Raw genomic sequence first — 26,782 nt, 5'->3', positions numbered from 1 at the left:
GTGAATAATCACGTATGATGAATCTGCCAATATAAAAATAACAGTTTCAATCAATATGGTAACCTAGATCGATATCAAAGGACCTTTCTAAACTCAATTATCGTAAACAATGTTGGTTTCCAAGAGTAACCGGCGAGCGTGAACAAATTACTTCACGCATGCAGAGCGCCCGTTATTTAGCTAGTTAGGATACTTAACTAAATGGACAGGTGTTTAAAATATTGACGTTAATTTATATACTTATTTCTCAGAACCGTGTTGGGTCAGGCAAGGAGTTACAGTACTCGATTGAAACTAAATTCAACAAGGGGGTTACACAGTAGCCAGAAAAGGTTGAGAGTTGCTGCTCTCGCGAACTGGAAGAGCAGAAGAATGCATGGACTGTGAAGAAGGGCCATTGCCTGAAATGTCACCTGTTACATATAAATTTTAAGGCCACCGTGGTATTGACACGGAGGGTTAGCAAGACCAAATAATTTGTTCACTGATGAGATGCATGCAGTCCTCGACTTACGCTCACCCGCACTTGGGATCACCCGCACTTGTGAACCAGCATTCCATGAAATATTAATAATTTTTTACGTCGACTTAAAACGCACTTGCGAATTCAACCGTGGAACTATTTTGTTCAGCTGAGCGATCCTTCACAAAATGTAAATGAGACGGCCTCACGCTGGGAGGGAATGTGGGAATTTAAATAGGCACCGTGGTAGTGAGATGTTAACTACCTCGCCCAGTATACAGGAGGTCGTGGATTTGATCCCGACCCTGACACCTGTATATTTGGAGTTTGCATGTTATCCCTGGAGTCGCATGGATTTTTCTCCGGGCTCTCCACTTTTTCCCTTCACATGCGCTTAGAGTATTTGGCTGCTAAAATTTACATATGATGATATGCGAATCATTGAGCTATCATTTGTCGCATATAAAAAAAGAGCGAAATTGCTCAGTGGGCTTAACCTGGTAAAATTAAATTAAAATTTTACACTACATTGTTTTCCGATTTACGAGCCGTACGACTTACGAACGGGTCCCAGGGACGAATAATGTTCGTAAATCGAGGACGCCCTGTAATTGGTGTTCCTCTGTTTTAATTGGTATGGGGTTTAGACGAGGAGTTGTGGCGCGGTGGACAGCACACGGCTACGAACCTGGCCACTCCGGGTTTGATTCCCGCTCACTGCCAACGTCGGTGCAGAGTAACATCAGAACCGGACGGCATTAGACAATGTTACATTTGACATTGTTACCGCAACTATCGCGATTCGGGTTGGTTTAAAATAATCGTTTAACTTTCATAACATTGTAAAAATGAATGGTTACTTGAATTCATTTTACCAGGTAAAGCCAACTGAGCTCTTAGCTTATTTTTTCACAAGAGACCTGGCCACAAATAATAGCTCAACTTAGTGGCTTGTCATCACGTGGAAATGTATAGCAGCAGCTATGCAATTTCCAAAATCCACGCGACCATGGGGAGAACTTAGAAACTCCAAATATACAGCAGCAGCAGCAGGCGTCCGGGTCGTGATGGAACCCACGACCTCCTGCATACCAGGCGAGGGAGAAAACATCTCGCCACCACAGGAGAAGGAATCCGATTAGCTATACATCTCTTTTTCACATGTGACATCAACAAACAATAAAAAACGATCACAGTGCAAAGTTTAGGAAAGGTAAACAATTAACTTTTTTTTTAAATACAAATAAAAACAAACTTTTTTACTTTACCAGCTATATATATCGGCCTCTGGTGGCTGCTGTGGCCACGTGGAACCCATACGCACGCCTTTAATCGGAATATTCCTTCACACGCGATGATCGTGAATGGCATCGATATTAAGCGAGACCGCGGGTCCCACCTCTACCATGCCCGGTGGGAACGTCATCACAAGTTATGAGAGTATGACGTCACCGCGAGGTATGCCATGACGCAATCGCTTGTCAAATTACCCGAGCCGGACGCGACGTCGTTAACGCGACTCGGCTAATGAGTACCGGCGGGTGACGTCACCACAACGCGGCGACCCGACATTCGCTTCCGGGGTAAGATGGCTGCGCCCGTTGCGCACGTGGCCCCCGCGTTGCACGCCACTCTGCTGTCCCCACCGCAGTCTCCCTCGCGGTTCCCCCCGCGGTCCCCCTCCCGCGGTCCCGCCCCCGCTGTCTCCCGCCGTCCCCACCCCCGCGCTGTCTCCCGCCGTCCCGTCGTCTTTCTTCCCCGCGCGCGAGCGTGAAGCTTGCAAGGGACGGCCCCTTGAGCGGTGTAGATCCCAGCAACGCGCGCTGTGTAATAGTGCAGGGTGCGTGTTGGCTGTGTACAGGGTACGTGTTGGCTGTACATGTGTGTGCATGCTGTCTTTACAGGCGGTGTGTTGGCTGCGTGCTGTCTGTACAGGCTGTGTGTGTGCTGTGTGTACAGGCTGTGTGCGTGCTGTGTGTACAGACTGCTGTGTGTACAGGCTGTGTGTGTGCTGTCTGTGCAGGCTGTGTGTGTGCTGTGTGTACAGGCTGTGTGTGTGTTGTGTGTACAGGCTGTGTGTGTGCTGTGTGTACAGGCTGTGTATGTGTTGTTTGTACAGGCTGTGTGTGTGCTGTGTGTACAGGCTGTGTATGTGTTGTTTGTACAGGCTGTGTGTGTGCTGTGTGTACAGGCTGTGTGTGTGCTGTGTGTACAGGCTGTGTGTGTGCTGTGTGTACAGGCTGTGTGTGTGCTGTGTGTACAGGCTGTGTGTGTGCTGTGTGTACAGGCTGTGTGTGTGCTGTGTGTACAGGCTGTGTGTGTGCTGTGTATACAGGCTGTGTGTGTGCTGTGTGTACAGACTGTGTGTGCTGTGTGTACAGACTGTGTGTGTGCTGTGTGTACAGGCTGTGTGTGTGCGGTGTGTACAGGCTGTGTGTGTGCGGTGTATACAGGCTGTGTGTGTGCTGTGTGTACAGGCTGTGTGTGTGCTGTGTGTACATACTGTGTGTGTGCTGTGTGTACAGACTGTGTGTGTGCTGTGTGTACAGGCTGTGTGTGTGCTGTGTGTACAGGCTGTGTGTACAGGCTGTGTGTGTGCTGTGTGTACAGACTGTGTGCGTGCTGTGTGTACAGGCTGTGTGCGTGCTGTGTGTACAGGCTGTGTGCGTGCTGTGTGTACAGGCTCTGTGCGTGCTGTGTGTACAGGCTGTGTGCGTGCTGTGTCTACAGAATGTGTGCGTGCTGTGTGTACAGACTGTGTGCGTGCTGTGTGTACAGAATGTGTGCGTGCTGTGTGTACAGGCTGTGTGCGTGCTGTGTGTACAGGCTGTGTGCGTGCTGTGTGTACAGGCTGTGTGCGTGCTGTGTGTACAGGCTGTGTGCGTTCTGTGTGTACAGGCTGTGTGTACAGGCTGTGTGTGTGCTGTGTGTACAGACTGTGTGTGCTGTGTGTGTGTGCTGTGTGTGTGCTGCGTGTACAGGCTGTGTGCGTGCTGTGTGTACAGACTGTGTGCGTGCTGTGTGTACAGACTGTGCGTGCTGTGTGTACAGGCTGTGTGCGTGCTGTGTGTACAGGCTGTGTGCGTGCTGTGTGTACAGGCTGTGTGCGTGCTGTGTGTACAGGCTGTGTGCGTGCTGTGTGTACAGGCTGTGTGTACAGGCTGTGTGTGTGCTGTGTGTACAGGATGTGTGTGTGCTGTGTGTACAGGCTGTGTGTGTGCTGTGTGTACAGGCTGTGTGTGTGCTGTGTGTACAGGCTGTGTGTGTGCTGTGTGTACAGGCTGTGTGTGTGCTGTGTATACAGGCTGTGTGTGTGCTGTGTGTACAGACTGTGTGTGTGCTGTGTGTACAGGCTGTGTGTGTGCGGTGTGTACAGGCTGTGTGTGTGCGGTGTATACAGGCTGTGTGTGTGCTGTGTGTACAGGCTGTGTGTGTGCTGTGTGTACATACTGTGTGTGTGCTGTGTGTACAGACTGTGTGTGTGCTGTGTGTACAGGCTGTGTGTGTGCTGTGTGTACAGGCTGTGTGTACAGGCTGTGTGTGTGCTGTGTGTACAGACTGTGTGCGTGCTGTGTGTACAGGCTGTGTGCGTGCTGTGTGTACAGGCTGTGTGCGTGCTGTGTGTACAGGCTCTGTGCGTGCTGTGTGTACAGGCTGTGTGCGTGCTGTGTCTACAGAATGTGTGCGTGCTGTGTGTACAGACTGTGTGCGTGCTGTGTGTACAGAATGTGTGCGTGCTGTGTGTACAGGCTGTGTGCGTGCTGTGTGTACAGGCTGTGTGCGTGCTGTGTGTACAGGCTGTGTGCGTGCTGTGTGTACAGGCTGTGTGCGTTCTGTGTGTACAGGCTGTGTGTACAGGCTGTGTGTGTGCTGTGTGTACAGACTGTGTGTGCTGTGTGTGTGTGCTGTGTGTGTGCTGCGTGTACAGGCTGTGTGCGTGCTGTGTGTACAGACTGTGTGCGTGCTGTGTGTACAGACTGTGCGTGCTGTGTGTACAGGCTGTGTGCGTGCTGTGTGTACAGGCTGTGTGCGTGCTGTGTGTACAGGCTGTGTGCGTGCTGTGTGTACAGGCTGTGTGCGTGCTGTGTGTACAGGCTGTGTGTACAGGCTGTGTGTGCTGTGTGTACAGGCTGTGTGTGTGCTGTGTGTACAGGCTGTGTGTGTGCTGTGTGTACAGGCTGTGTGCGTGCTGTGTGTACAGGCTGTGTGCGTGCTGTGTGTACAGGCTGTCTGCGTGCTGTGTCTACAGAATGTGTGCGTGCTGTGTGTACAGACTGTGTGCGTGCTGTGTGTACAGGCTGTGTGCGTGCTGTGTGTACAGGCTGTGTGCGTGCTGTGTGTACAGGCTGTGTGTGTGCTGTGTGTACAGGTTGTGTGCGTGCTGTGTGTACAGGCTGTGTGCGTGCTGTGTGTACAGACTGTTTGTGTGCTGTGTGTACAGGCTGTATACGTGCTGTGTGTTGGCTGTGTGAATGCTGTCTGTGCATGTTGTCTGTGCAGACTGTGCGCGATGTCTGGGCCACGCGTGCTGCGTGAGCTGCACGGGGTGTTCGCCGTCTACAAACCGGCGGCGGTGACGTGGCGCCAGGTGCGCTCCACCCTGGAGAGCCGGCTCCTGCAGGGTGAGCGCCTCCCCGCGATTCTCCGCGTCTCTCCGTGTCTCTGCTTGTCTTCTTGTGTCTCTCCGTGTCTCCCCGCATTTCCCCGCGTCTCTCCGTGTCTCCCCGTGTCTCCCCGTGTCTCCTTGTGTCTCCCCGTATCTACTTGTGTCTCTGTGTCTCCCCGTGTCTCCCCATATCTCCCCGTGTCTCCCCTTGTCTCTCCGTATCTCCTTGTGTCTCTCCGTATCTCCCCGTGTCTCCCCGTGTCTCTCTGTGTCTCTCCGTGTCTCCCCGTGTCTCCCCATGTCTTCTCGTGTCTCCCGTGTCTCCCTGTGTCTCTTCGTGACTTCCTGTGTCTCTCACCATGTCTCATCGTGTCTCCACGTGACTCCCGAGGAATCTCCGTGTCTCCGAGTGTCATATCGTGTGTCTCAGTCTCTTTGTATCCCCATGTCTCTGTCCTACAGTATCTCACAGTGTTGTTTCTTTGTGTCTCGGTGTCCCCCCGTGTCTCTACGAGTTTCCCCGTGCCTCCCCGTATCTCCGCGTGTCTCACAGCGTCTCCATATGTCTCACTGTCTCCCAGGTCTCTGTTCATGTTACGCGAATAGCCAAGTAATTGAACCGATAATCGGTAAAGTAATTGAATTCTGACGGCGTGTTGCCTTGGTTTCCGTCGCACGGTTGTTGTCATGGTGACAGAGCTCAATGCTCTGAAGCAGCCAGGTGCCCGGCAACTGGTGAAAGTGGAGACTTTCACCACGGCAACGGAAAGAGGAGAGGAGCAGAGTCTCGCCGTTTCCCTGGTTCCCAGCCTGGCGGATCACCCACTCGGTACAACAACCCAACAACCACGACGACCACAGAACAGATGTAACCACAACCACAACTTCTTCCACTCCAGCCATCACAACAATCACAGGAAGAACCACAACAACCACCTGATCAAAACCACGTAACCTATCACAACAACTACTTCAACAATCACATGAATTGTCACTACAACAGCCACAGCAACCACCAGAACAACTACAACAATAACCAGCATCACTGCCGTCACAACACCAATGGGTCGAGCGAGTGGTGGTAGTCAAGCAAGCGGGGGAGCAATTTTCCCGTAGCCATGACGACAGGATGGGTGAGCAGTAATGTTTCTTCCCATTGGCTGCACGTGTGTTTGTGTCCTACGCTGTGATTGGCCGGAGGCAGTGAGGGGGCCGCGCTACCGTTCGCTCGGGTTGGCGGTCGGACACGGCCTGGACACAAGCGCATCCGGAGTGCTGGGTAAACACGCACACACACACACGCACGCATACACCAATACCAATACCCGCCATTCGCTAATAAATGACGGTGATATCACCACGGTGCCTCTTCCAGGCCATGTGCACTTTGAGGCCACGTGAAGTGTCGAAGGCTCGCTGACAGGGGGTCACGAGACAGACCCAGGTGCCATGGGTTGGCTGACCGAGATGACCGGTAGATGCATCAGCTGTACCCCCTACTGTGCTAACTTGCTGCATTTTAGCCGCCCGGCGCTCCGCTCGTTCTTGTGAATGTAGCTCCTCTGCCCTCCCTTTGTTGTTGGAGGGCGACTGCCTCCAACTGCCCAAGTAGCAACTTCCTTCACGAGCCTCCTCCACAGAGGCTGATCTTGACACCGCTGGTACCAGTCTTCGGCAAGTCCACTCAGCTCCACATTCTCCAATACCGCATCAGTCCATCTCTTTTCCCACCCATGTTGTACCCATTTAGCCCCCTCTATGTGGTGAAGCAGAAGCTGCTTGGGCATGCGGTGGCTGGGCATGCGGGCTACATGACCCAGCCAATGCAACCTTGCCTGCTGGAGGAGCTCACTGATGTGAATGTGTCCAAATATTTCAAGGATTTATGAGCCCCTCACACAATCCAAGCCTGGTTAAACCCACGCTGGATTATAGGCAGGCCAGCCTGAATGTTTCTAACCGGCACAGATGTTCCACCAGGGGGGTCCACGTTTCACATAGGCCTCGGCAAGGTAAGGTAATTTACCCTTTTTACCGGGTAAAAGGGTAAAGGTAAAGGGTAAAGGTGTCGACATGCCATGGGGTAAGGTAAAGGGTAGGGTAAAGGTAGCTCGGAAGAATTACCCGGTAGGGTAAAGCAAGCGCGAAGTATTACCCGGTAAATACGGTACCTTGTTGACCGCTAAAAGCTCCGTGGCGCAGTCCGTGGCCTCCATTTAATAAGTAATATCTTAAAAAAGTTTTTTTTAAACATGCTTTTATTAAATGTTACTAGTAATGGCAGAACTCCACGACTCCAGGAAGTGGCCCCGAAGCTTGCCATAATGTGTGGGGCCGTGGTGATTTACAGCCAACGTCAGTTGAGCATGGACAATTAGAGCCAAGCCGAAACATAACATATACAAAATAATGTTTACAAATATATAATTTTTTTATGATATTATATATTTCATCAGTATGACATAAGTATACCAAGTTTGCAGTCGATACCACATTAGGAAGTGGGTCAAAATTGAGTTAGAAGATTTGAGGATACAACAATGACGACAACGACAACAACAATGATAACAACAGAGTGAGTTCAAAGAAAGCGTGTAAAATTGGAATAATCGAGAGTATTCTATATGAATACTAGCATAAGTACCCGGCGTTGCCCGGGTGAAAAATATATTTCTTAATAACCTTACATATATACACAGATGGGCTGCTACCCCTGCCCCCCCCCCCAGCCACGATCTCCTGGGCCGCTGTGCAGTAATATGTACGGCCTATAGTGTGGTGGGGTGTCGAGGCCTAGTACCGTGCAGAGCCTCCGGCCTCGCCTAAATTGCCCACTCGGCTGAGGCTGGGTACAGGGGCCGTTACCCCCCCCCGCGCTACAATAATACTGTCTAATCGCTATAATTTTATAATCTACCGACCCTATAATAGTAATTGCACACATTGTGGTGGGGGGGGGAGTGAAGAGGACGTGAAACTTTGATGAATTTACCTCAGAGTCGCGTGTTAATGCGTGCGCATATTTTTAACGGGAATTAAAAATGGCGTCCACCCCGCAGCGAATGCGTCGCTACCCGTTGCCATGGGCAACCGCCGTCCAATGAAACTGCGTATGGTCCAGCGACACACAGACAGACAGACAGATTTGCGATTTTATATATATAGATAGCGCTCTACCTAGCATTTACCGTTATAATACTTTTTCATGTGTAGTAGTACCCCAGTAATTACCCTGTAATCGGGTAATATGTATGGGGTAAGGGTAAAAGGTAGGGTAAAAGGTAGGCTCGTTGCTTTTTACCTCTTACCTTTTACCTTACCTGCTAAAGGGTAAAAATAGGGTAGAGTGATTGTATTGTGGTAAGGTAAAGGTAGGCTCGTTGTTTTTACCTTTTAACTTTTACCTTACCTTGCCGAGGCCTAGTTTCACAAGCATATAAAAGGGAGGGCATGACTGTGGCCGAGAAGCCACATCGCACCAGGTATTCACCTTGGGGAGGCCCAGGACTGGCTCTGAGCAGAAATCGAACTCGGGTCGCTGGATTCATAGCGTGGCATCGCTCTAACCTCTGCGCCACCGCTCCCCACACGTACACACACACTCCCGTGTATGCGCACATGTGCATTTACTGTGGTGTGAACGTGTGCCGTGCGCACGTGTGTGAACCCTCTCGCTCCTTGACCTGCCCTACCCCCAAATTTCTGACCGCCCGACCACCGGCACGCGACCAGTTTTCGCCGTGGGTTCAGGAAGACGACTGCTGGACGAGCTAAGGAAGTCGCCCGTCACTCAGGTGCGGCACAACCACCACAACCGCGGCACAACCACCACAACTGCGGCACAACCACTAACAGATGCGGCACAACCACCACAACCGCGGCACAACCACCACAACCGCGGCACAACCACCACAACCGCGGCACAACCACCACAAACGCAGCACAACCACCACAACCGCGACACAACCACCACAACCGCTGCACAACCACCAACAACTGCGGCACAACCACCACAACCGCGACACACCACCTGGGTAGTGGTTGTGGTGCCTTCTCTCCTGACCCCCAGCCCACCGTCTCTCTCCACTACCATCCTCTGGAACTTTCCCTCAAGTTCATCTACACCCCTCATTCTCCTACATCTCCTCCATCTGCTTCATCTTGTTTGCCGCCCAAATATTCCCCCCTTCTGGATTCCGCCAAGCATCCCGGCTCTACTTTTTCCGTGGCTCGGTTACGGCTGCCTAAATACACGGTGGCAACACCCCGATGTACGCCCCCCTCCCGCTCCAAGTACTTTCTCTAACGTACTCAACTCGTTGATACCCAGTCCCGCTTTGTACAGGCCGTGCACCTTAGCCCACCACGTGCTCGAAATCTGCCAACATCACCGCTGAGGCCCAGAGCGCCGTTCACGTTGCACGGCAAACGTTTGGCTACCAGACGGTGCCCCGAGCGTTAGCGTCCCTGACTGGCTATCGTCTCTTTCGTGTGTACTCTATGAATACTTTTGTTTTCCATATTCATGGCGACTTTTTATTGCACGTGGGAAGCTGTCACGACCAATGTTTTTCCATAATAGAGGTTTTTTTGGGTTAGATAGCGTAAATATCAACGTGTTGTTAAACTCGAATTGTAAATGTTGTGGGTTTACTCTCCAACACACCGGTGTGCTGTACTGGTAACTAATTGCCACGTTCTGTTTAAGTGACAAACCTTGCTAATTGGCTGTGTCGGGTGGTGCCGGTTTGTGCGACATGTTTATATTTACGAGATCTAACCCAAAAAAAAACTCGATTATGGACTATTTGTATACAAGTGTAAACTATTTTTACATGATAAACAATAAACAACAATACATGTAGTACAACAGACAAGGTAATATATCAGAAATATACACTTACTTTTAGTATAGTACAGATGCGCAATGGGTGACCGAGCATCTTCTGTTGAGGTTCTGTCCCACGTGACGATCCACCGTCGTAACGTGGGGGACAGTCCCATCTCTAGGAGTAGAACCTACTTCTAGTACTACGAGTAGTGGCAGCCAAGAGCAGTTTATGTGAATGCTGCCACAAGAGGTTGCACGTTTGTCGCAATGCTCCTTTGTTGGTTAGCTGGTGCATCTGCCAGTCATCAACCCATGGCACCTGGGTCTGTTCCGTAACCTCCTGCCGGCAGACCTTCCACACTTCACGTGGCCTCAGAGTGCATCTGGCCTGGCACAAGTGTCGTAGTGACGTCGCCGCCACTTAGTGGCAAACAGCAGCTGTTGTTGTTGGTGTGGGTTGTGACGCAGGTTGTGTTGTGGGTTGTGTGGGAGAGCGGTGGTGTAGTGGTTGCACTACGAACCCAGCGACCCGAGTTCGATTCCCTCTCTCGGCCAACACCAGTGACGATTATCTGAACCAGTTCTGGACCTCCCCTAGGTCGACTTGGCCTCAAATGAGTAACTGGTGTCGTGTGTAAACATCGTCACTATGGAGACAAAGGTGGTCAGGCATGGTGTTGGCCACCCACCCCTTCATGTGCTATACTGGCCTTCATAGGTGCTCGCCAACAGCACTTTGCCCCAACAGTCTGGTAAGGCTACACGGGGGATCTTTGTCTCTGTTGTGGGTGGTGACGTGGGTTGTGACACTGGCTGTGACCGGGTGGTGATGCTGCAGGCCTACACCTTGCACGGCCGTCTGGGCATCGCCACTGAGGACTTCTCCACCCAGGGCCGGGTCATCGAGACGGTGACCTACGGTACAACGACCCCTCGCCCCTAAAACCCACCTGATGAAAAATAGCTTAAGAGCTCATCAGATTTCTCCATTCTAAATAGAGATTCTGATAAAGGTTCCATAAGGCCAGACACATCATCATCATCCTCATTCAGGCATGGTCAATCCACTGCTGGATGAAGGCCTAATACATCATCATCAGTGGTTATGCCGTGTGGTGGCTATGCCGTGTGTGGTGGTTGTGCCGTGCGAGGTGGTTATGCCGCGTGTCGTGGTTATGTTGTGTGCGGTGGTTATGCCGCGTGTCGTGGTTATGTCATGTGCGGTGGTTATGTTGCCTGTCGTGGTTATGCCAGCAAAAACAACCCCCTATACCTTCACAGTGGTGCTAGACAGTAACGCTGTGGTGGATGTACCATGTGGGGAGGGCCAATTCCAATCAGCTGGTCCCACAGCGGCCAGTGGGGGCTCTGGATGGGTGTGAGCAGCTGGTAATCCCTCCACATTAAATTAATTTACCACTAAACCATTAATGAAATATCAAAATAATCTTGTGTCAGAGGCCCCAGGGGGGGACGGGTGTCTATAACTCCCTCATGGCGCTTGTAGCCCCCATAGTGGTCAACGGGGGCTCTGGACGGGTACAAGAGGCTTGTAACCCCTCTACCTTCAACTAAATTCATGAAAAAAACACGAATAAGATGCCAAACTAAGCTTGTGCCGGAGGCCTCGGGGGGGACAGGCGTTTTGACGTTTCCTGGCCAAACCCAATTTGTCGGAGCCAAGAGGCTGAACCCGCACCCTCGGAGTTCCTCCAGAAATGGCAAAGAAACCGCTGCGAGTGGCCACGTGGAATGTTCGAATGCTCGCTTCGGAGGAGAGGCTTCCATTCCTCTGTCCGGAGATGGACAGGTAACCGCTTGGACCGCTGTGATATACAGGAGGGTCTGATGGACTGATTATCTCACAATGGAGGACTGTTCATCCTCCATTCGGGGCAGGAAACTGCCAAACAACAGGGAGTGGCTCTTCTTCCAAAACAAAAGAATTGAAGGGAGCATGGAGGCAACGTTTGAGAATGTGTGTGAGTGCCCATGTGGTTGTGGACTCGCCTCCACATCAACGGAAGGTGAGAAATGGTGTTAATGGCGGTGGCTGCTTATGCACCCACAGAAGGTTATTATAAGTGGAGGGATGTAGACAAGGCTGATGAGTCAGATTCCTTCTACGGCCCGAGGTGCCAGCTAAAGTGCCTCCTGTCATCCTATTGGGTGACTTTAATGTCCGAGTGGGTCCTAACACAGACACCAGAGCCAGAGTGATTTGAAAGCATGGTCCAGATCAGCTCAATAATTATGGTACGAGGCTGCTCGATTCCTGTTAAGCCCATGAGCTTATAATCACCAGCAAGCTGTTTCAACATCTGTGAAAAAGAGATTCATCGCTCATTTAATTGCTGCAGTCGTAATAGAGATTCTAATTCTGATCATGGATGCATGCTGGGTCCAAGCAAGAACATCTGATGGACTATATAGTGACAGAACAGCAAATGCAGGCCTATGTCCTTGACACCCGGACCTACTGTGGAGCTGATCTGCCTATTGACCATCGGCTTGTCATCTGTAAGATGCACCTGCCATGTCTTCACTGTGGTGGCAATCGTTCATCTGGGACCCCATTCAAACCCACAGTGGGCCTGGTCTCATCTAGCTGATGAAAGTTGTAAAAGAGCATTTCATCATCGCTTGTGACTGGGGTTGGCATCGCCCCCCACTCCTCCTGATGTTGAGGGAAAATGGGCGAGGTTTAGGACTGTGGTTCATGCAGCTGCAATGGCTGCATTGGGGATACGGTCCAAACCTCCTGAGAGACCCTGGCTGATGGAGTAGGTGTTCTGGATGGTTGAGAAAAAGCGACAGGTCCACTCCCGTCGTCTACAATATCCAACATCGGAGGTTGGAAAGCTGTGGGGTGCTGCAAGGATGAGTGGTGGTCGCAGGTTGCTGAGAAAATGGAAACTGCGTCGGTAGCACGCGATCACAAATACCTTGAAGCGCCATGCCTAATAACATCCTGAAGGGAAAAAACGGTGATCCGGTCTTCGAACCCACGAGAATAGGTTTCGCACAATTTTGCTGAGTATTTCTGTGGAGGGGAAAACCCCTCAGCTCAAAGATCATCATGGGGCAAGGTGGGGATGACCCTGCTGGAGATGGAGTTCCCCAAAATATTGAAAGAAGTAGCCAATCCTTCCGAGTGGTTTGACGCTCATTCCGTCTTTTGAAGAAGTGCGACGGGCAATCTGGAGTTTGAGACCAGGTGAAGCGCCGGGTAGAGACGATCTCTGAAGCAAACTGCTGACGCAGGGTGGCATCTGTGTGCAGACTGCCCGATATGACTTCATCACAACCGTCTGGACCACAGGACGGGTTTCCGTAGGATTGTAAGTATGACCTGGTGGTCCCCCTCTTGAAGAAGGGTGACTACTGATGGTAACAACTACCAGCAATTTCACTTCTCAGCGTGTCAGAAAAGGTCCGGGCAAGAATGAATAAACTTCACTTTGCCAGGCACGCTTAGGGGAGAGGCTTGCGGAGCCCCGTTGTGGTTTTAGACTGGGGCGGTCCTGCACAGACACCATATTCTCTGTTAGTCTCTTACAACAGAGGCGTAGGGAATTTAAACGGGGGACTTAAATCACTGCTTTATTTTTTTTGTGTGTGTTTAGTTTGTTTTTCCCCCGCACCCTCGATTAGGATGGTTGGCTACATACAGTGTGAAAGAAGTTCAACATACGTATCCATACATATCAGAGTGGTGGGCAGGGCTACCAGAGGAATGGGCACCTATGAAGGCCTGCACGGCACATGAGGGCGGGGCTGACTAGGTACTCATTTGAGGCTGAGTCGACCTAGGGAAGGCCCAGGACCGATTCAGACGTTCATCACTTGTGTTGGCCGTGAACGGGAATCAAATCAGGTCACGGGGTTCACAGCGCAGCACGCTAAAGGCTGCACTATGCTAAAACTAAACTACTTTTATTTTTTATTCAAAGCTTTCGTGACTGCAGGGATTCATATTATTGGTTCTGAAAGAACCAAGAATACTTGTATTTTACCAGGTAAGGCCCCACTGAGCTATATAGTTATTTTTCAGAAGCAATCTGGCAATCACAAACGATAGCTCAACGAAGTGTCTTATCATCATGTGGGAATTTAAAGCAGCCACATACTCTAAATGCGTGATGTTGATTCTAAATGTGCAGGGGAAAACCAGAGAACTCAGAGAAAATCCATGCGGTCACGAGGAGAGAGACATGCTAATTCCAAATATATAGGTCAGAATTGAACCTACGACCACCTGTATACCAGGTGAGGTAGTTAACATCTCACCACCGTGGTGCCCCATGATGGTGGATAGGCCCAGGGGATGTCTTCTGGCCCTTACACTATTTAACATTTTTTGACAACGTAGTTTGTGATGCTTTCTACAGCTGTACCAGAGGAATTTCCATCAGGTACAGATACAACGAGAGGCTGATCAATGCCCGGGTGCAATCAAGGAATTTCCACCTATCGATCAACCATGCCTGCAGATGATCTGATAATTACTACCCACTCTGAGGAGTTATAGACCCTACTGCTGAACCTGGAGCATGCTACTGAGAGATGGCGCCTTACCATTAGCCCAACCACTTTGCCAGGCACGCTTAGGGGAGAGGCTTGCAAAGCTCCGTTGTGGTTTTAGACTGGGGTGGTCCTGCACAGACACCACGTTCTCTGTTAGTCTCTTACAACAGAGGCGTAGGGAATTTAAACGGGGGACTTACATCACTGCTTTATTTTTTTGTGTGCATTTAGTTTGGTCTTCCCCCGCACCTCCGATTAGGATGGTTGGCTACATACAGTGTGAAAGAAGTTCAACATACATATCCAAAATTAAGCACTTGCCTGGATATTTTATATCATGGAATGTTCCCGTCCCTCTACTTGGCACGAGTAATGGGGCAGTTGTAGAGAGAATGGGGAAGTTTCCATAGTTGGACAGTGTGCTTCTGACCAACACTAGTTTGTCAGCAAAGGTGTCGCTCCCAATCAGTCGAGCGGCAATATATTTTCATCGGCTGCATAACGCTGTGTGGAAGTGACCTGGTCTGTTGCTCCACACAAAGCCTTAGGTCTTCTTGGCCACAGTCATGCCCTCCCTTCTCTGTGCTTGTGAAACGTGGACCCCTCTGGTGGAACATTTGCGCTGGTTTAAAACATTTATGCTGGCCTGCCGATGATCCATCCTGGGATTAACCAGGCTGGATTGTGTGAGGAGCTCACGGATCCCTGAAAGATCTGGACTCATCAGTGAGCTCCTCCAACCAAGTGAGGCTGCGTTGGCAGGGCCATGTAGCCTGCATGCCCAACCACCGAATGCCCAAACAGCGTAACAGCTTTTGTTTGGCCAGATAGAGGAGGCTAAACGGGCACGGCACAGAATAGATAAGAGATGGAATAATGTGGTACGAGAGAATATGGAGCCGAGTGGATTTGCTGTTGACTGGTACCAGCGGTATCAAGATTGACCTCTGTGTAGGAGGCTCATGAAGGATGCTCCTGGGCAGTTGGAAGCAGACACCCTGCAGCAACAACGGAGGGCAGAGGAGCGACGCTCACAATAACGAGCGGATTGCAGGATGACTAAAACACAGCAAGTTGCTACAGAAGGGAGCACAGGTGGTGCATCTGCCAATCATCTCAGTCAACCCATGGCACCACCCTGGGTCTTTCCTGTGACCTGCCAGCGGGCCTTCGACACTTCACGTGGCCTCAATGCACCTCGCCTTGCACAAGCACCGTGGTGATGTCATTGCCGCTTCGTGGTGAACGTCGATTGTTGTTGGTTGTGTAACTTATACTCTGTTCTCTATGCTGTGGTGCGGTGTGTGCTATGCCATGTGGTCATTGTGGTGTTCACCATGGGGTGTTCACTATGGGTTGTTCACCATGGGGTGTTCACCGTGGTGTTCCGCACAGAGCACGTGACGAGAGATCTGATGGAGAGAGCCGTCGCGATGATGCACGGCGCTGCCCAGAAGGCTCTGCTCCTGTGAGACACGCACTCACGCACGCACGCACTCACGCACGCACACACACACTCACGCATACAAATGAGTACTCGGTGCGGTATGTAGTCAGCAGTGCCACTGGGGAGACAAAGGCGGCCGGGCGTGGTACAGGCCACCCACCCCCTCTTCGTATGGTGTCCCGGGACCTTCATAGGTGCTACTCGCTAACAGCATTTGCCCCGACTGTCTGTTAAGGCTACCTGGGGGATCTGTCGTGTGTGTCACGTGTGTGTCACGTGTGTGTCACGTGTGTGTCACGTGTGTGTCACGTGTGTGTCACGTGTGTGTCACGTGTGTGTCACGTGTGTGTCACGTGTGTGTGCAGGCACTCTGACGTGGACGTGGGGAGCCACGAGGGATACCTGCGCGCCGTTTCTGGCTGCCTCCTCCCATCACGGCACAAGACGCCGGCCCTCATCACCGCCGTGCGGCTCGCCGACTTCAACCCCCCCGCCTTCACGCTCGGTTGGGCTCTCCCATCCAGTGGGGGCTTAACACCAACTCCACCACTACTAATGGGACTGTACCACTACTCACATGGGGAGGGGTTAACAAACTCCACCACTACTAATGGGACTACCAATACTCATGGGGGGCTTAACAAACTCCACCACTACTAATGGGACTGTACCACTACTCACATGGGGAGGGGTTAACAAACTCCACCACTACTAATGGGACTACCAATACTCATGGGGGGCTTAACAAACTCCACCACTACTAATGGGACTGTACCACTACTCACATGGGGAGGGGTTAACAAACTCCACCACTACTAATGGGACTGTACCACTACTCACATGGGAGGGAAGGGGTTAAGAGCATTTGCCCCCAACAGTCTGCCAAGGCTACATGTGGATCTTAGTATCCGTGTGCATGCGTAGAGGTGCAGTGTGTGAGTGTCTCTCTGCGCGTGCGTGTCTGCGCGTGTGCGTAGAGGTGCAGTGTGTGAGTGTCTCTCTGCGCGTCCGTGTCTGCGCGTGTGCGTAGAGGTGCAGTGTGAGTGACTCTCTGCGCGTGCGTGTCTGCGCGTGTGCGTAGAGGTGTAGTGTGCAAGTGTCTCTCTGCGCGTGCGTGTCTGCGCGTGTGCGTAGAGGTGCAGTGTGTGAGTGTCTCTCTGCGCGTTGGTGTCTGCGCGTGTGCGTAGAGGTGCAGTGTGTGAGTGTCTCTCTGCGCGTGCGTGTCTGCGCGTGTGCGTAGAGGTGCAGTGCACGCCCCAGGGCTCTCAGCTGGCGCTGCGCCGCTGCGTCCACGACGTGGGCCGGGAGCTGCGCTGCGCCGGCGCCGCCCACCTGGTGCGCCGCGTGCGCGACGGCCCCCTGGCGCTGGCCCACGCGCTGGCGCCCGCCCGCTGGCACCTGCTGCCCGTGCTGGCGGCTGCGCGAGCCGGCGGCCTGGCGGTGCGCACAGCCCTGGGCACAGTGGTGAAGCGGGAGGAGGGCGAGGAGGGGGAGGGGGAGGAGGAGGAGGACTTCCGGAGGGAGTGATGCCGATTTGAGACAACTAAAACGAAGTACTATTTACTATTTATTTTTTACCCGGTAAGGTCCCACTGAGCTAATGTAGCTCTTTTTCAGCAGTGACCTGGCTGTCACAAATGATAACTCCACGAAGTGACTTATCATCTCATGGACATTTATAGCAGCCAAATTCTCTAAACATGTAACGCTGATTCTAGGAATGGAAGGAAAAACCGGAGGAACCAGAGAAAAATCCACGCAACCGCAGGGAGAGAGATAGGCATGCAAACTCCAAATTTACAGCGGGTGTCAGGGTTGGGATTTAACCCACGACCTCCTGTATACCAGCGAGGTAGTTAACATCTCCTAGCCACCGTGGTGCCGTGTGTTTTTCGGAGAAATTGAAGACACCAGAAAGAGAGGAAGACTGAACAGAGAATGGCTTGACGACGACATCGTAAGAGATTGGTGCCAGAAAGATGTGGCACTACTTGAGCATAATGGCACTACAAGATAGAGAAGAAAGTGGAAATTAATGACGAAATGTGTAGTGGACACGGAGGGGCTATCTGCCCATGGATCACGATGATGACGAAAACTAAACTATCTTTTTTATTCTACCAGGTAAGGCCCACTGAGTTATGTAGCTCTTTTTCAGAAGTGACTTGGCTATCACGAATGATCGCTCAACGTAGTGGATTATCGCGTGTAGGAATGTATACTAGCAGCCACGTAAGCTAAACTCACCACACAGAAACCCATAGACTCACCACACAGAGACCCATAGACACACAACACAGACGATTAGACTCACCACACAGAAACCCATAGACGCACCACACAGAGAACCATAGACTCATCACACAGAGACCCACAGACTCACCACACAGAAACCCATAGACGCACCACACAGAGAACCATAGACTCATCACACAGAGACCCACAGACTCACCACACAGAGACCCATAGACTCACCACACAGAGACGCATAGACTAAACTAAAAGTGAAACTAAGCCCACTGAGCTATGTAGCTCATTTTTCAAAAGCGACCTGGCCACAAATGATTCTTAACAATGTAATTGATAGTTTGAATTTAATGTACAATTTTATGGAGGGACTACTCTGTTGTTTTGGTGTGGTCTGGGACTGTGGTGTGTCTTGGTTGGTCTAGGAATGTGTGGTGTCTTGGTTGGTCTAGGACTGTTTTTGTTGTTGTTTTACTGCCTTTCCCAAGGTTGTGAATTAATGTACCAATGCAATTTGAACTTATATACTTTATTATATAAACTTTATTATATATACTTTATTCATTTATTAAAAGGGCGCCGCGGCGGTGTAATATTAGCTTCCTCGTCTGGTATGCAGAAGGTCGGGGGTTCGATCACGACCCTTGGTGTTGGTGTGTATTTAGAAACATGCATTTTGATTTAGATAATTTTTCTGCTGTAAATGTCTGCGTGGCTAGCCACTTTGTTGAGCTATCATTTGTGGCCAGGCTGCTTATGTATATTTTTAAAGCAATTTCAGTACCGGTCCTATACGTTGCACTCCTATCGTATTTTTGTATTGTTGTAACGTTTCTACCTGACTACTGGATATATCTGTACAAAAATAACAACTGTATATCTCATCGGATTCCTCCAGTATAAATACATATTCTGATTCTGATTCTGCTTATCATCATCATCATCATGTGGAAATGTATAGCAGCCAAATACTCTTAAACGCATGACATTGATTCTTAACGTGGAAGGGAAAAACCAGAGGACCCGGACAAAAATCCAGGCGACCACGGAGAGAGAGACGCGCAAATTCCAAATATACAGCAGATGGCAGGGTTGGGATCGAACCCACAGTCTCCTGTAAACTAAAACTATTAAAAAATATATTTACCAGGTAAGGCCCACTGAGCTGTGTAGCTCTTTTTCAGAAGCGATCTCGCCACAAATGATCGATCAACGAAGTGGCTTCTCATCAAGTGGGAATTTATACCAGCAGCCAATTACTTTAAAGCGCGACATTGAGTCTAAATTCGGAGGGGAATAACCGGAGGACTTTGAGAAAAAATGCCACGCGATCACCACGGGGAGAGAGATAGAACACGTGGGAGACTCCAAATATACAGAGGCATCATCGGGGTTGGGATCGAGCCGACAAGCTCCTGCATACCCAACGAGGGATAAAACATTTCCTTGCTACGCGACCATGGGGAGAGAGATACGCATACTCCAAGTATACAAACATGCATCGTCAGGGTTGAGATCGAACCCACAAACTGCCGCTTACCCGGCGAGGGAGATGACATCTCCTAGCCGCCGCAGCACCTCAAAAAGACGCCGCCCCCACTCCTGCAGTGGAGACAGAGCAGCGGAATCGGCCTGCACGCAGCCTGCGATGAGGCGCGAGGAGAAAGGGGGCGGGGCTGCCGCTGGGCAGTCCCCTAGGCGCCATCTGTTTTATTATTACTACTACTACGACTTTTATTGAACCGATGTTCAGAGAACGGCTTGGTGGGGGTGCGGTCTGCGGGTTTTGTCCCCCAAGGGGATGAGCGACTCTCCCTGTAGGGAATACATTCGTATGGGGGAGGGGGGGGGGGTGTTCTGAGTGGGACTGTGCCTCCACGAGCAACGCCATTCTCACTCGCCCCCTCTACACCAGCATTGTCCCCCAGCGAGGCAGGCAAGGCAGGCAGGCATCGTGCGTTCTCTCCGGCACACTGACCGGGGTTCAACTTTATTGGGCCTCATCAGCAGCCGAGTCGGGCTCGGTTCACGAATCGATTTTTGGTGTTCGGTTAAAATAATTTCGTTGAGAACCCTCCACCACTCATCCCCCAGGTTTCCCCTCATGGGGTTGGTTATATCCATAATAGAGGTTTTTTTGGCTGAGAGCGTGTAAATATAAACGTGTTTTAAACCCGCGACCACCCGACAGCCAATTAGTAAGGGTTGTCACGTAAACAAAGCATGCCAATTTGTTACCAGTTCAGTAGGCATGTGTTAAACTGAGGTTGGTTATACTCCCCTCTGTTAAGGTGCTATATAAATTACGTTAAGATAAGTGTAAAATCATTAAAGGACCCGAATCTCGTGTGTGATAACTGCAGCTTCCAGATTCCAAAGGGAAAATTGCTTTAAAGAAAACTAATTTGTTTAACAATACGCATGTTGAATTCCTGTTGACATACAAACCCCATTTAATTACCAGAAACCCCCCAAAAAGGACCATAACGATGTTACAGATCCTCTGTGCATGTTTGCGGACACAGCAGGCACAGCGAGGGAGGGCCCTCGTGGGAGCTTGGCCGAGCGGAGGGCCTGGAGTGTGGGGGGAGAGGAGGGAAAAGGCCCAGGGTAGTCCCGAGTGATGGGATCCACGAGGTGAAGGGTCCAGGGCAGCCTCGCTAAATGCACGCTGCTGCAAAGGTGTGGGCAAGTACTGTCGTGCCGGGGTGAGCCAAGGTGGCTGAGGTTACATGAGGTAAGGGGAGTGCGGGGGTGGAAATTCCCTAACAAACACCCACCTTTGGAAGCAACTGCGCCACTCAGTCTGGCCTTAATTGGGGGCAAGACACAAAGTGGCCTCTCATGACAGGCCAGGTGGCGTGTGGTGAGGGAGCAGTCGATGGGGCAATGCGTCATTGGTGGCAGGTGTGTCCGAGGCGGCGGGGTGGTCGGGGTTCGCCGGGGCCAGAGGTTGTGGTCCGCAGTGTATTTGGCATTCGCCAGGGCAGTCGGCGTTCGCCCAGGGAAGGACAGAAAATCGATGCTCGCCGCTATCAGGACTCCTGCTGGAGAAGACCGGCTGCTACTGCAGGGCGGACGGCTCGGTGACCAAGTTTGCAGCTACGTTGTGTTGGTCGGGGCGCTCTTGAAGACGCCAGCCAAGTCTCAAGACTGTCACCGTGTGAAGTCACTGCGTTGAGTTGTTCAACGTGCGGTTGGAGGCGCCAGCCAAGTCCCCCGAGACTGTAGGCACGTGGAGTCTCTCAGAAAGCTATCGAGAACGCAGACTCCGTGACCAAGACAGCAGCCGTGTCGAGTTGTTCAGGGGTTTGTTGGAGAGGCCAACCAAGTCCTGATACTGCAACTGTGTTTAGTTGCTCAGGGCGCTGTTGAAGACGTCAGCCAAGTCCTGACACTGCCGTTGTGTACCCTGGACTTCTGCTGCGTTGTTTCATCACCCAAGAGTGGATCGTGCATAAGGGGTTGGTACGAACAGTCGTCGCGTTTTCCTGCATCTGTTTTGTCGCCACGGTGTTCTGTGATTGTTGACGAGAGTGGGCGCTGTGCTCATGTGCGCTGTGAATGTTGCCGAGAGCTCTGAGAGTTGTGTGTCCTCGGTCGTCTGCCTTTGTCGACACGTGGGGGTGCTGTGTAGATGTTTGGGATTTTGAAGAGTTGGCTGTGCTTGGTTGTTGAGAACTTATTATCCGCCAGTTGGTTCGTGTCCTTGTGCGGAGTGCGTCAATAGTGCATAACAAACCAAGGCATAGTTAATCAATTCCAAATCTTGTCAAGATTCTGTATTCCTGGACGAGTTATTTATACATCTATTTCCTTTAGTATAAATACATGTTAATTTAGATTCATATGTTGTTTTTTTCTGACTTTATGTGAACGAAAAGACACAAATTCGCCAGTTTTCTCATTGAAAGTAGATACATTTCAAAATATCACTGGCCTGGTCACAAGTAAAGTTTGTGGGGAATAATCGCCATTTTCTATACTTTTTAGGCATAAGCAATTACGAAATAACACTTAGTAGCCATGAACTAAAATTGTGTTACATAGTGTTATTATTGAGTTCTGTGCTCTGCTCTGTGGTGCGTCGTGAAGGGTCTGCTGCACTCCAACCACCCATCAACTCGTCAACCCGGTCTGCACAGTACTTGTGACGTTCTTCGCCAATAAAATTATGACGATCAATACGGCAGTTTATAACTTGAATGCAACTCATTCTCCCCATCTGCCATCAGAGTTTCATCAACCTGGAACCAATGCAAGACCCTGGCACTAACGTTGGTGGCAGAGGTGTCGATGTTCATCGCACCGCTGCCAAATCGGACATCGCCGCTCGACTACATCCACACGTCGATTCTCAAATCGTGCTTGGGCGTGCTTGTGCTGCTGGTTGTTCATCTGGCAAAACTTTCGTTCAGCGAGGGGCTGTTTCACAGACCAGTTCTAAATGGCGCAAGTAACACCGCTCCTGAAAAAGTTGGCTTGAGCCACAGTGACTGCAAACTATCGCCCGATCTGCAACCTGAGTGTGAGTTTAAAGGTCATAGAGCTCCTGTGTCTGAAGCAATTTCTTCCCCATGTCGCTGCGACGAGCAGATTCAAGCTGTTGCAGTTGGCGTACCGGAAGTCGCACAGCACTGAGACGGCTCTACTAACGATCACTGATAACGTCTCTTAGATCACGAATGACCGGTGCGCAGCAGCATTGGCTGGCCTCGATCTCTCAGCTGCCTTCGACACCATCGACTATGAAATATTGATCAGGCAGTTAAGGTCAAGGTTCGGTGTATCGGTTATGGAATTGAGGTTGATTGAGTCATGGCTACATGGTCGATCACAGTTCGTCAAGCTTGGTGATGAACAGCCATCGCCGATGCCATGCCGAGTCGGCGTATCGCAGGGGTCCGTCCTCGGGCCATTCCTATTTCCAACATAGTCCGATCGTTGATGTCATCTCATCACAGAACATCAAGTTACATCAATATGCTTATGATACACAATTGTTCAATGCAGTGAAGTCAAAGTTAGACATGCAGAGCCTCGGCGACCTCGAAGATTGCATGCAAGCGGTGCAAGTGTGGTTTGCACGAAATGAAATGCGGAGGTTCTGATGATTGGCACTCAGGTCAAGGCGAAAACATACGTGGGAGGATCAGTTGTGGTGGTAACAGATTCCGGGATTCAGTGTTTTATTCATCACAAGAGCCTTGGCATCATACTCGACCAGAATGTCGTTTGATCACCACGTGCAAAATGTAGTCGAGTCCTGCAATTTTCATATCAGGGCTCTGCAACACATTCGACTACAATTGAGTCGTGACATAGCCAACATGGTGGCATGTAGCGTAACATCTACAAGGCTCGATTAATGCAAATTACTACTTTTTGAGACGTCTGGCAAAAACTTTAACAATCTGCAGCGTGACTGCAGGGATTCATCTTCTTGGTTCTTGTATTTAATTCCTCTTGATATGCAGATTATTTTGTCAATGCGCATCCCCCCCCCCTTCCAAACCAGCTTAAATAGACGCTCCAAGCGTGGTGGTGTTTTCTTTTAGACGCTGTCGCCTCGACAGACCTGGTCTTCACCTGAGGACGGCTGCTTGTGTTGTGGCCGAAACGTCCTGAGAATTATTTTATTATGTTTTATTTTTATTATTTTATTACTTCCCTTCTACGTGACTTTACCGAAAGAACCAAGAATATGAATCTGCAGCGTGTACAAAATGCTCTGGCATGTGTCGTGACGGGTACTGCAAGATCCGACCATGTCCGTCCTGTGCTCGCCGAGCTGCATTGGCTTCTGGTTACCGAACGAATTCGTTATACCAGTGCTTCCTTAACCTTTACTGCAGCGTTGCATCCCTTTGGTTCTCAATCGTTCGAAAATGTACACTGTTAAACAGTACATATATTTGGTGAAACAAAGTTGTATTTAAGTGCCCGTGCTGAATTTATGTTTCGATGATTTACCTGATATAAAAAAAAATCTGGATCTCGCACCCACAGAGGGTGCAGCGTGCATCCCAGGATAAGAACCACGGCATTCTAAGGTCGCACTCATTACACACAAAGTGATTGCCACAAATGAATCACGATACTTTGCTGATCTTGTCAATGAGAATACGCCATCACGCAAACTCCGATCATCCTTGTAGCGGCGTTTGGCGAACCGTGGAACAAAGACGGTTACCGCATCACGCGCTTTTAGATGCGCTTCTGTGGCCGTCTGGAACCCTCTTCCTTCCAATATTAAGAAGCCACTGTAGCTATGCACTTTTACATCTAGATTGAAAACTAATTTCTTTAGAATTACTATTTGTGTTTAGTTGTCCTTCCCCGCACATCTGATGAGCATAGTTGGCTATGTACGGTGTGAAAGAAGTTCAACATACATGATTTCTCCCCCTGTTCGAGAGAGAGTGAGTGGATGTTGTTTGTTCTCTCCCCCTGTTCTACAGTGAGTGAGTGGAGATTGTGTGCTCTCTCCCCCTCTTGTACACCGAGAGAGTGCAGGTTGTGTGTTCTCTCTCCCTGTTCTACACACAGTGAGTGCAGGTTGTGTGTTCTCTCTCCCTGTTCTACACACAGTGAGTGCAGGTTGTGTGTTCTCTCTCCCTGTTCTACACACACCGAGAGAGTGCAGGTTGTGTGTTCTCTCTCCCTGTTCTACACACAGTGAGTGCAGGTTGTGTGTTCTCTCTCCCTGTTCTACACACAGTGAGTGCAGGTTGTGTGTTCTCTCCCCCTGTTCTACACACACAGAGTGAGTGCAGGTTGTGTGTTCTCTCTCCCTGTTCTGCACACAGAGTGAGTGCAGGTTGTGTGTTCTCTCTCCCTGTTCTACACACAGTGAGTGCAGGTTGTGTGTTCTCTCTCCCTGTTCTACACACAGAGTGAGTGCAGGTTGTGTGTTCTCTCCCCCTGTTCTACACACAGTGAGTGCAGGTTGTGTGTGCTCTCTCTCTGTTCTACACACAGTGAGTGCAGGTTGTGTGTTCTCTCTCCCTGTTCTACACACAGAGTGAGTGCAGGTTGTGTGTTCTCTCCCCCTGTTCTACACACACAGAGTGAGTGCAGGTTGTGTGTTCTCTCCCCCTGTCCTGCACACAGTGAGTGCAGGTTGTGTGTTCTCTCCCCCTGTTCTACACACACAGAGTGAGTGCAGGTTGTGTGTTCTCTCCCCATGTTCTACACACACAGAGTGAGTGCATGTTGTGTGTTCTCTCCCCCTGTCCTGCACACAGTGTGAGTGCAGGTTGTGTGTTCTCTCCCCCTGTTCTACACACACAGAGTGAGTGCAGGTTGTGTGTTCTCTCCCCCTGTTCTACACACACAGAGTGAGTGCAGGTTGTGTGTTCTCTCCCCCTGTTCTACACACACAGAGTGAGTGCAGGTTGTGTGTTCTCTCCCCCTGTTCTACACACAGAGTGAGTGCAGGTTGTGTGTTCTCTCTCCCTGTTCTACACACAGAGTGAGTGCAGGTTGTGTGTTCTCTCCCCCTGTGTTCTACACACAGAGTGAGTGCAGGTTCTGTGTTCTCTCCCCCTGTTCTACACACACAGAGTGAGTGCAGGTTGTGTGTTCTCTCCGCCTGTTCTACACACACAGAGTGAGTGCAGGTTGTGTGTTCTCTCCCCCTGTTCTACACACAGAGTGAGTGCAGGTTGTGTGTTCTCTCCCCCTGTTCTACACACAGAGTGAGTGCAGGTTGTGTGTTCTCCCCCCCTGCTCTACACACACAGTGAGTGCAGGTTGTGTGTTCTCCCCCCCTGTTCTACACACACAGAGTGAGTGCATGTTGTGTGTTCTCTCCCCCTGTTCTACACACAGAGTGAGTGCAAGTTGTGTGTTCTCCCCCCCTGTTCTACACACACAGAGTGAGTGCATGTTGTGTGTTCTCTCCCCCTGTTCTGCACACAGAGTGAGTGCAGGTTGTGTGTTCTCTCCCCCTGTTCTACAGAGTGAGTGCAGGTTGTGTGTTCTCTCCCCCTGTTCTACACACAGAGTGAGTGCAGGTTGTGTTCTCTCCCCCTGTTCTACACACAGAATGATTCCAGGTTGTATGTTCTCTCCCCCTGTTCTGCACACACAGAGTGAGTGCAGGTTGTGTGTTCTCTCCCCCTGTTCTACAGAGTGAGTGCAGGTTGTGTGTTCTCTCCCCCTGTTCTACACACAGAGTGAGTGCAGGTTGTGTGTTCTCTCCCCCTGTTCTACACACAGAGTGAGTGCAGGCTGTGTTCTCTCCCCGTGTTCTGCGTGGATTCCCTCCGGGCTCTCCGGTTTCCTTCTCCCGTAGTTAAACCCCCACCCAGAGGGGAACTGGTACCGAGCCAAAAGCACATCCCCCATGTGCTGAAACATGAACCTGCAGATCACTCGACAGGGATCACACACAGCAGCAAGCAGCAGCATCACCCCCCGACTGCGTAACTGGGCAGGACCCTCTTGGAAGTGAGTCCTGGGACTCAGTGACGGCTGTCCTGGGTAATCTCGCGGAATATTAAATGTGGCGCCACGGTGGCGAGATGTTAACTGCCTCGCCTGGTACACAGGAGGTCGTGGGTTCGATCCTGACCCTGACGCCTGTCGCTGTATATTTGTAGTTTGCGTCTCTCTCGCTTTCTGCCCATGGTCGTGTGGATTTTCCTCCGGTGTCCT

General features: G+C 50.7%; 1 protein-coding gene across 1 annotated transcript; it reads left to right on the top strand.

Moving 5' to 3' along the window:
- Positions 1 to 1,817: 1,817 nt before the first annotated feature.
- LOC144951251 (pseudouridylate synthase TRUB2, mitochondrial-like) lies at positions 1,818 to 19,593 on the top strand. Its single transcript, XM_078881401.1, has 10 exons — positions 1,818 to 1,876; positions 2,115 to 2,303; positions 4,964 to 5,085; positions 5,767 to 5,898; positions 6,274 to 6,348; positions 8,802 to 8,863; positions 10,739 to 10,820; positions 15,823 to 15,895; positions 16,240 to 16,379; positions 17,115 to 19,593. The coding sequence occupies exons 1-10, from the start codon at positions 1,818 to 1,820 to the stop codon at positions 17,399 to 17,401; spliced, it is 1,221 nt and encodes a 406-aa protein (XP_078737527.1). The 3' UTR covers positions 17,402 to 19,593.
- Positions 19,594 to 26,782: the final 7,189 nt, after the last annotated feature.

The sequence above is a fragment of the Lampetra fluviatilis genome, chromosome 61 (assembly GCF_964198595.1).
Source record: "Lampetra fluviatilis chromosome 61, kcLamFluv1.1, whole genome shotgun sequence".
Classification (NCBI taxonomy): Eukaryota; Metazoa; Chordata; class Hyperoartia; order Petromyzontiformes; family Petromyzontidae; genus Lampetra; species Lampetra fluviatilis.
This window is presented reverse-complemented; position numbering and strand designations above follow the sequence as displayed.

Bases quoted from the DNA above. Each gene is read 5' to 3' on its own strand.
- LOC144951251 (XM_078881401.1), top strand. From the start codon at position 1,818: ATGATCGTGAATGGCATCGATATTAAGCGAGACCGCGGGTCCCACCTC. The intron at 1,877-2,114 runs GTGGGAACGTCA...TCCCCACCGCAG, and splicing joins TCCCACCTCTACCATGCCCG to TCTCCCTCGCGGTTCCCCCC. The intron at 16,380-17,114 runs GTTGGGCTCTCC...GCGTGTGCGTAG, and splicing joins CCCCCCCGCCTTCACGCTCG to AGGTGCAGTGCACGCCCCAG.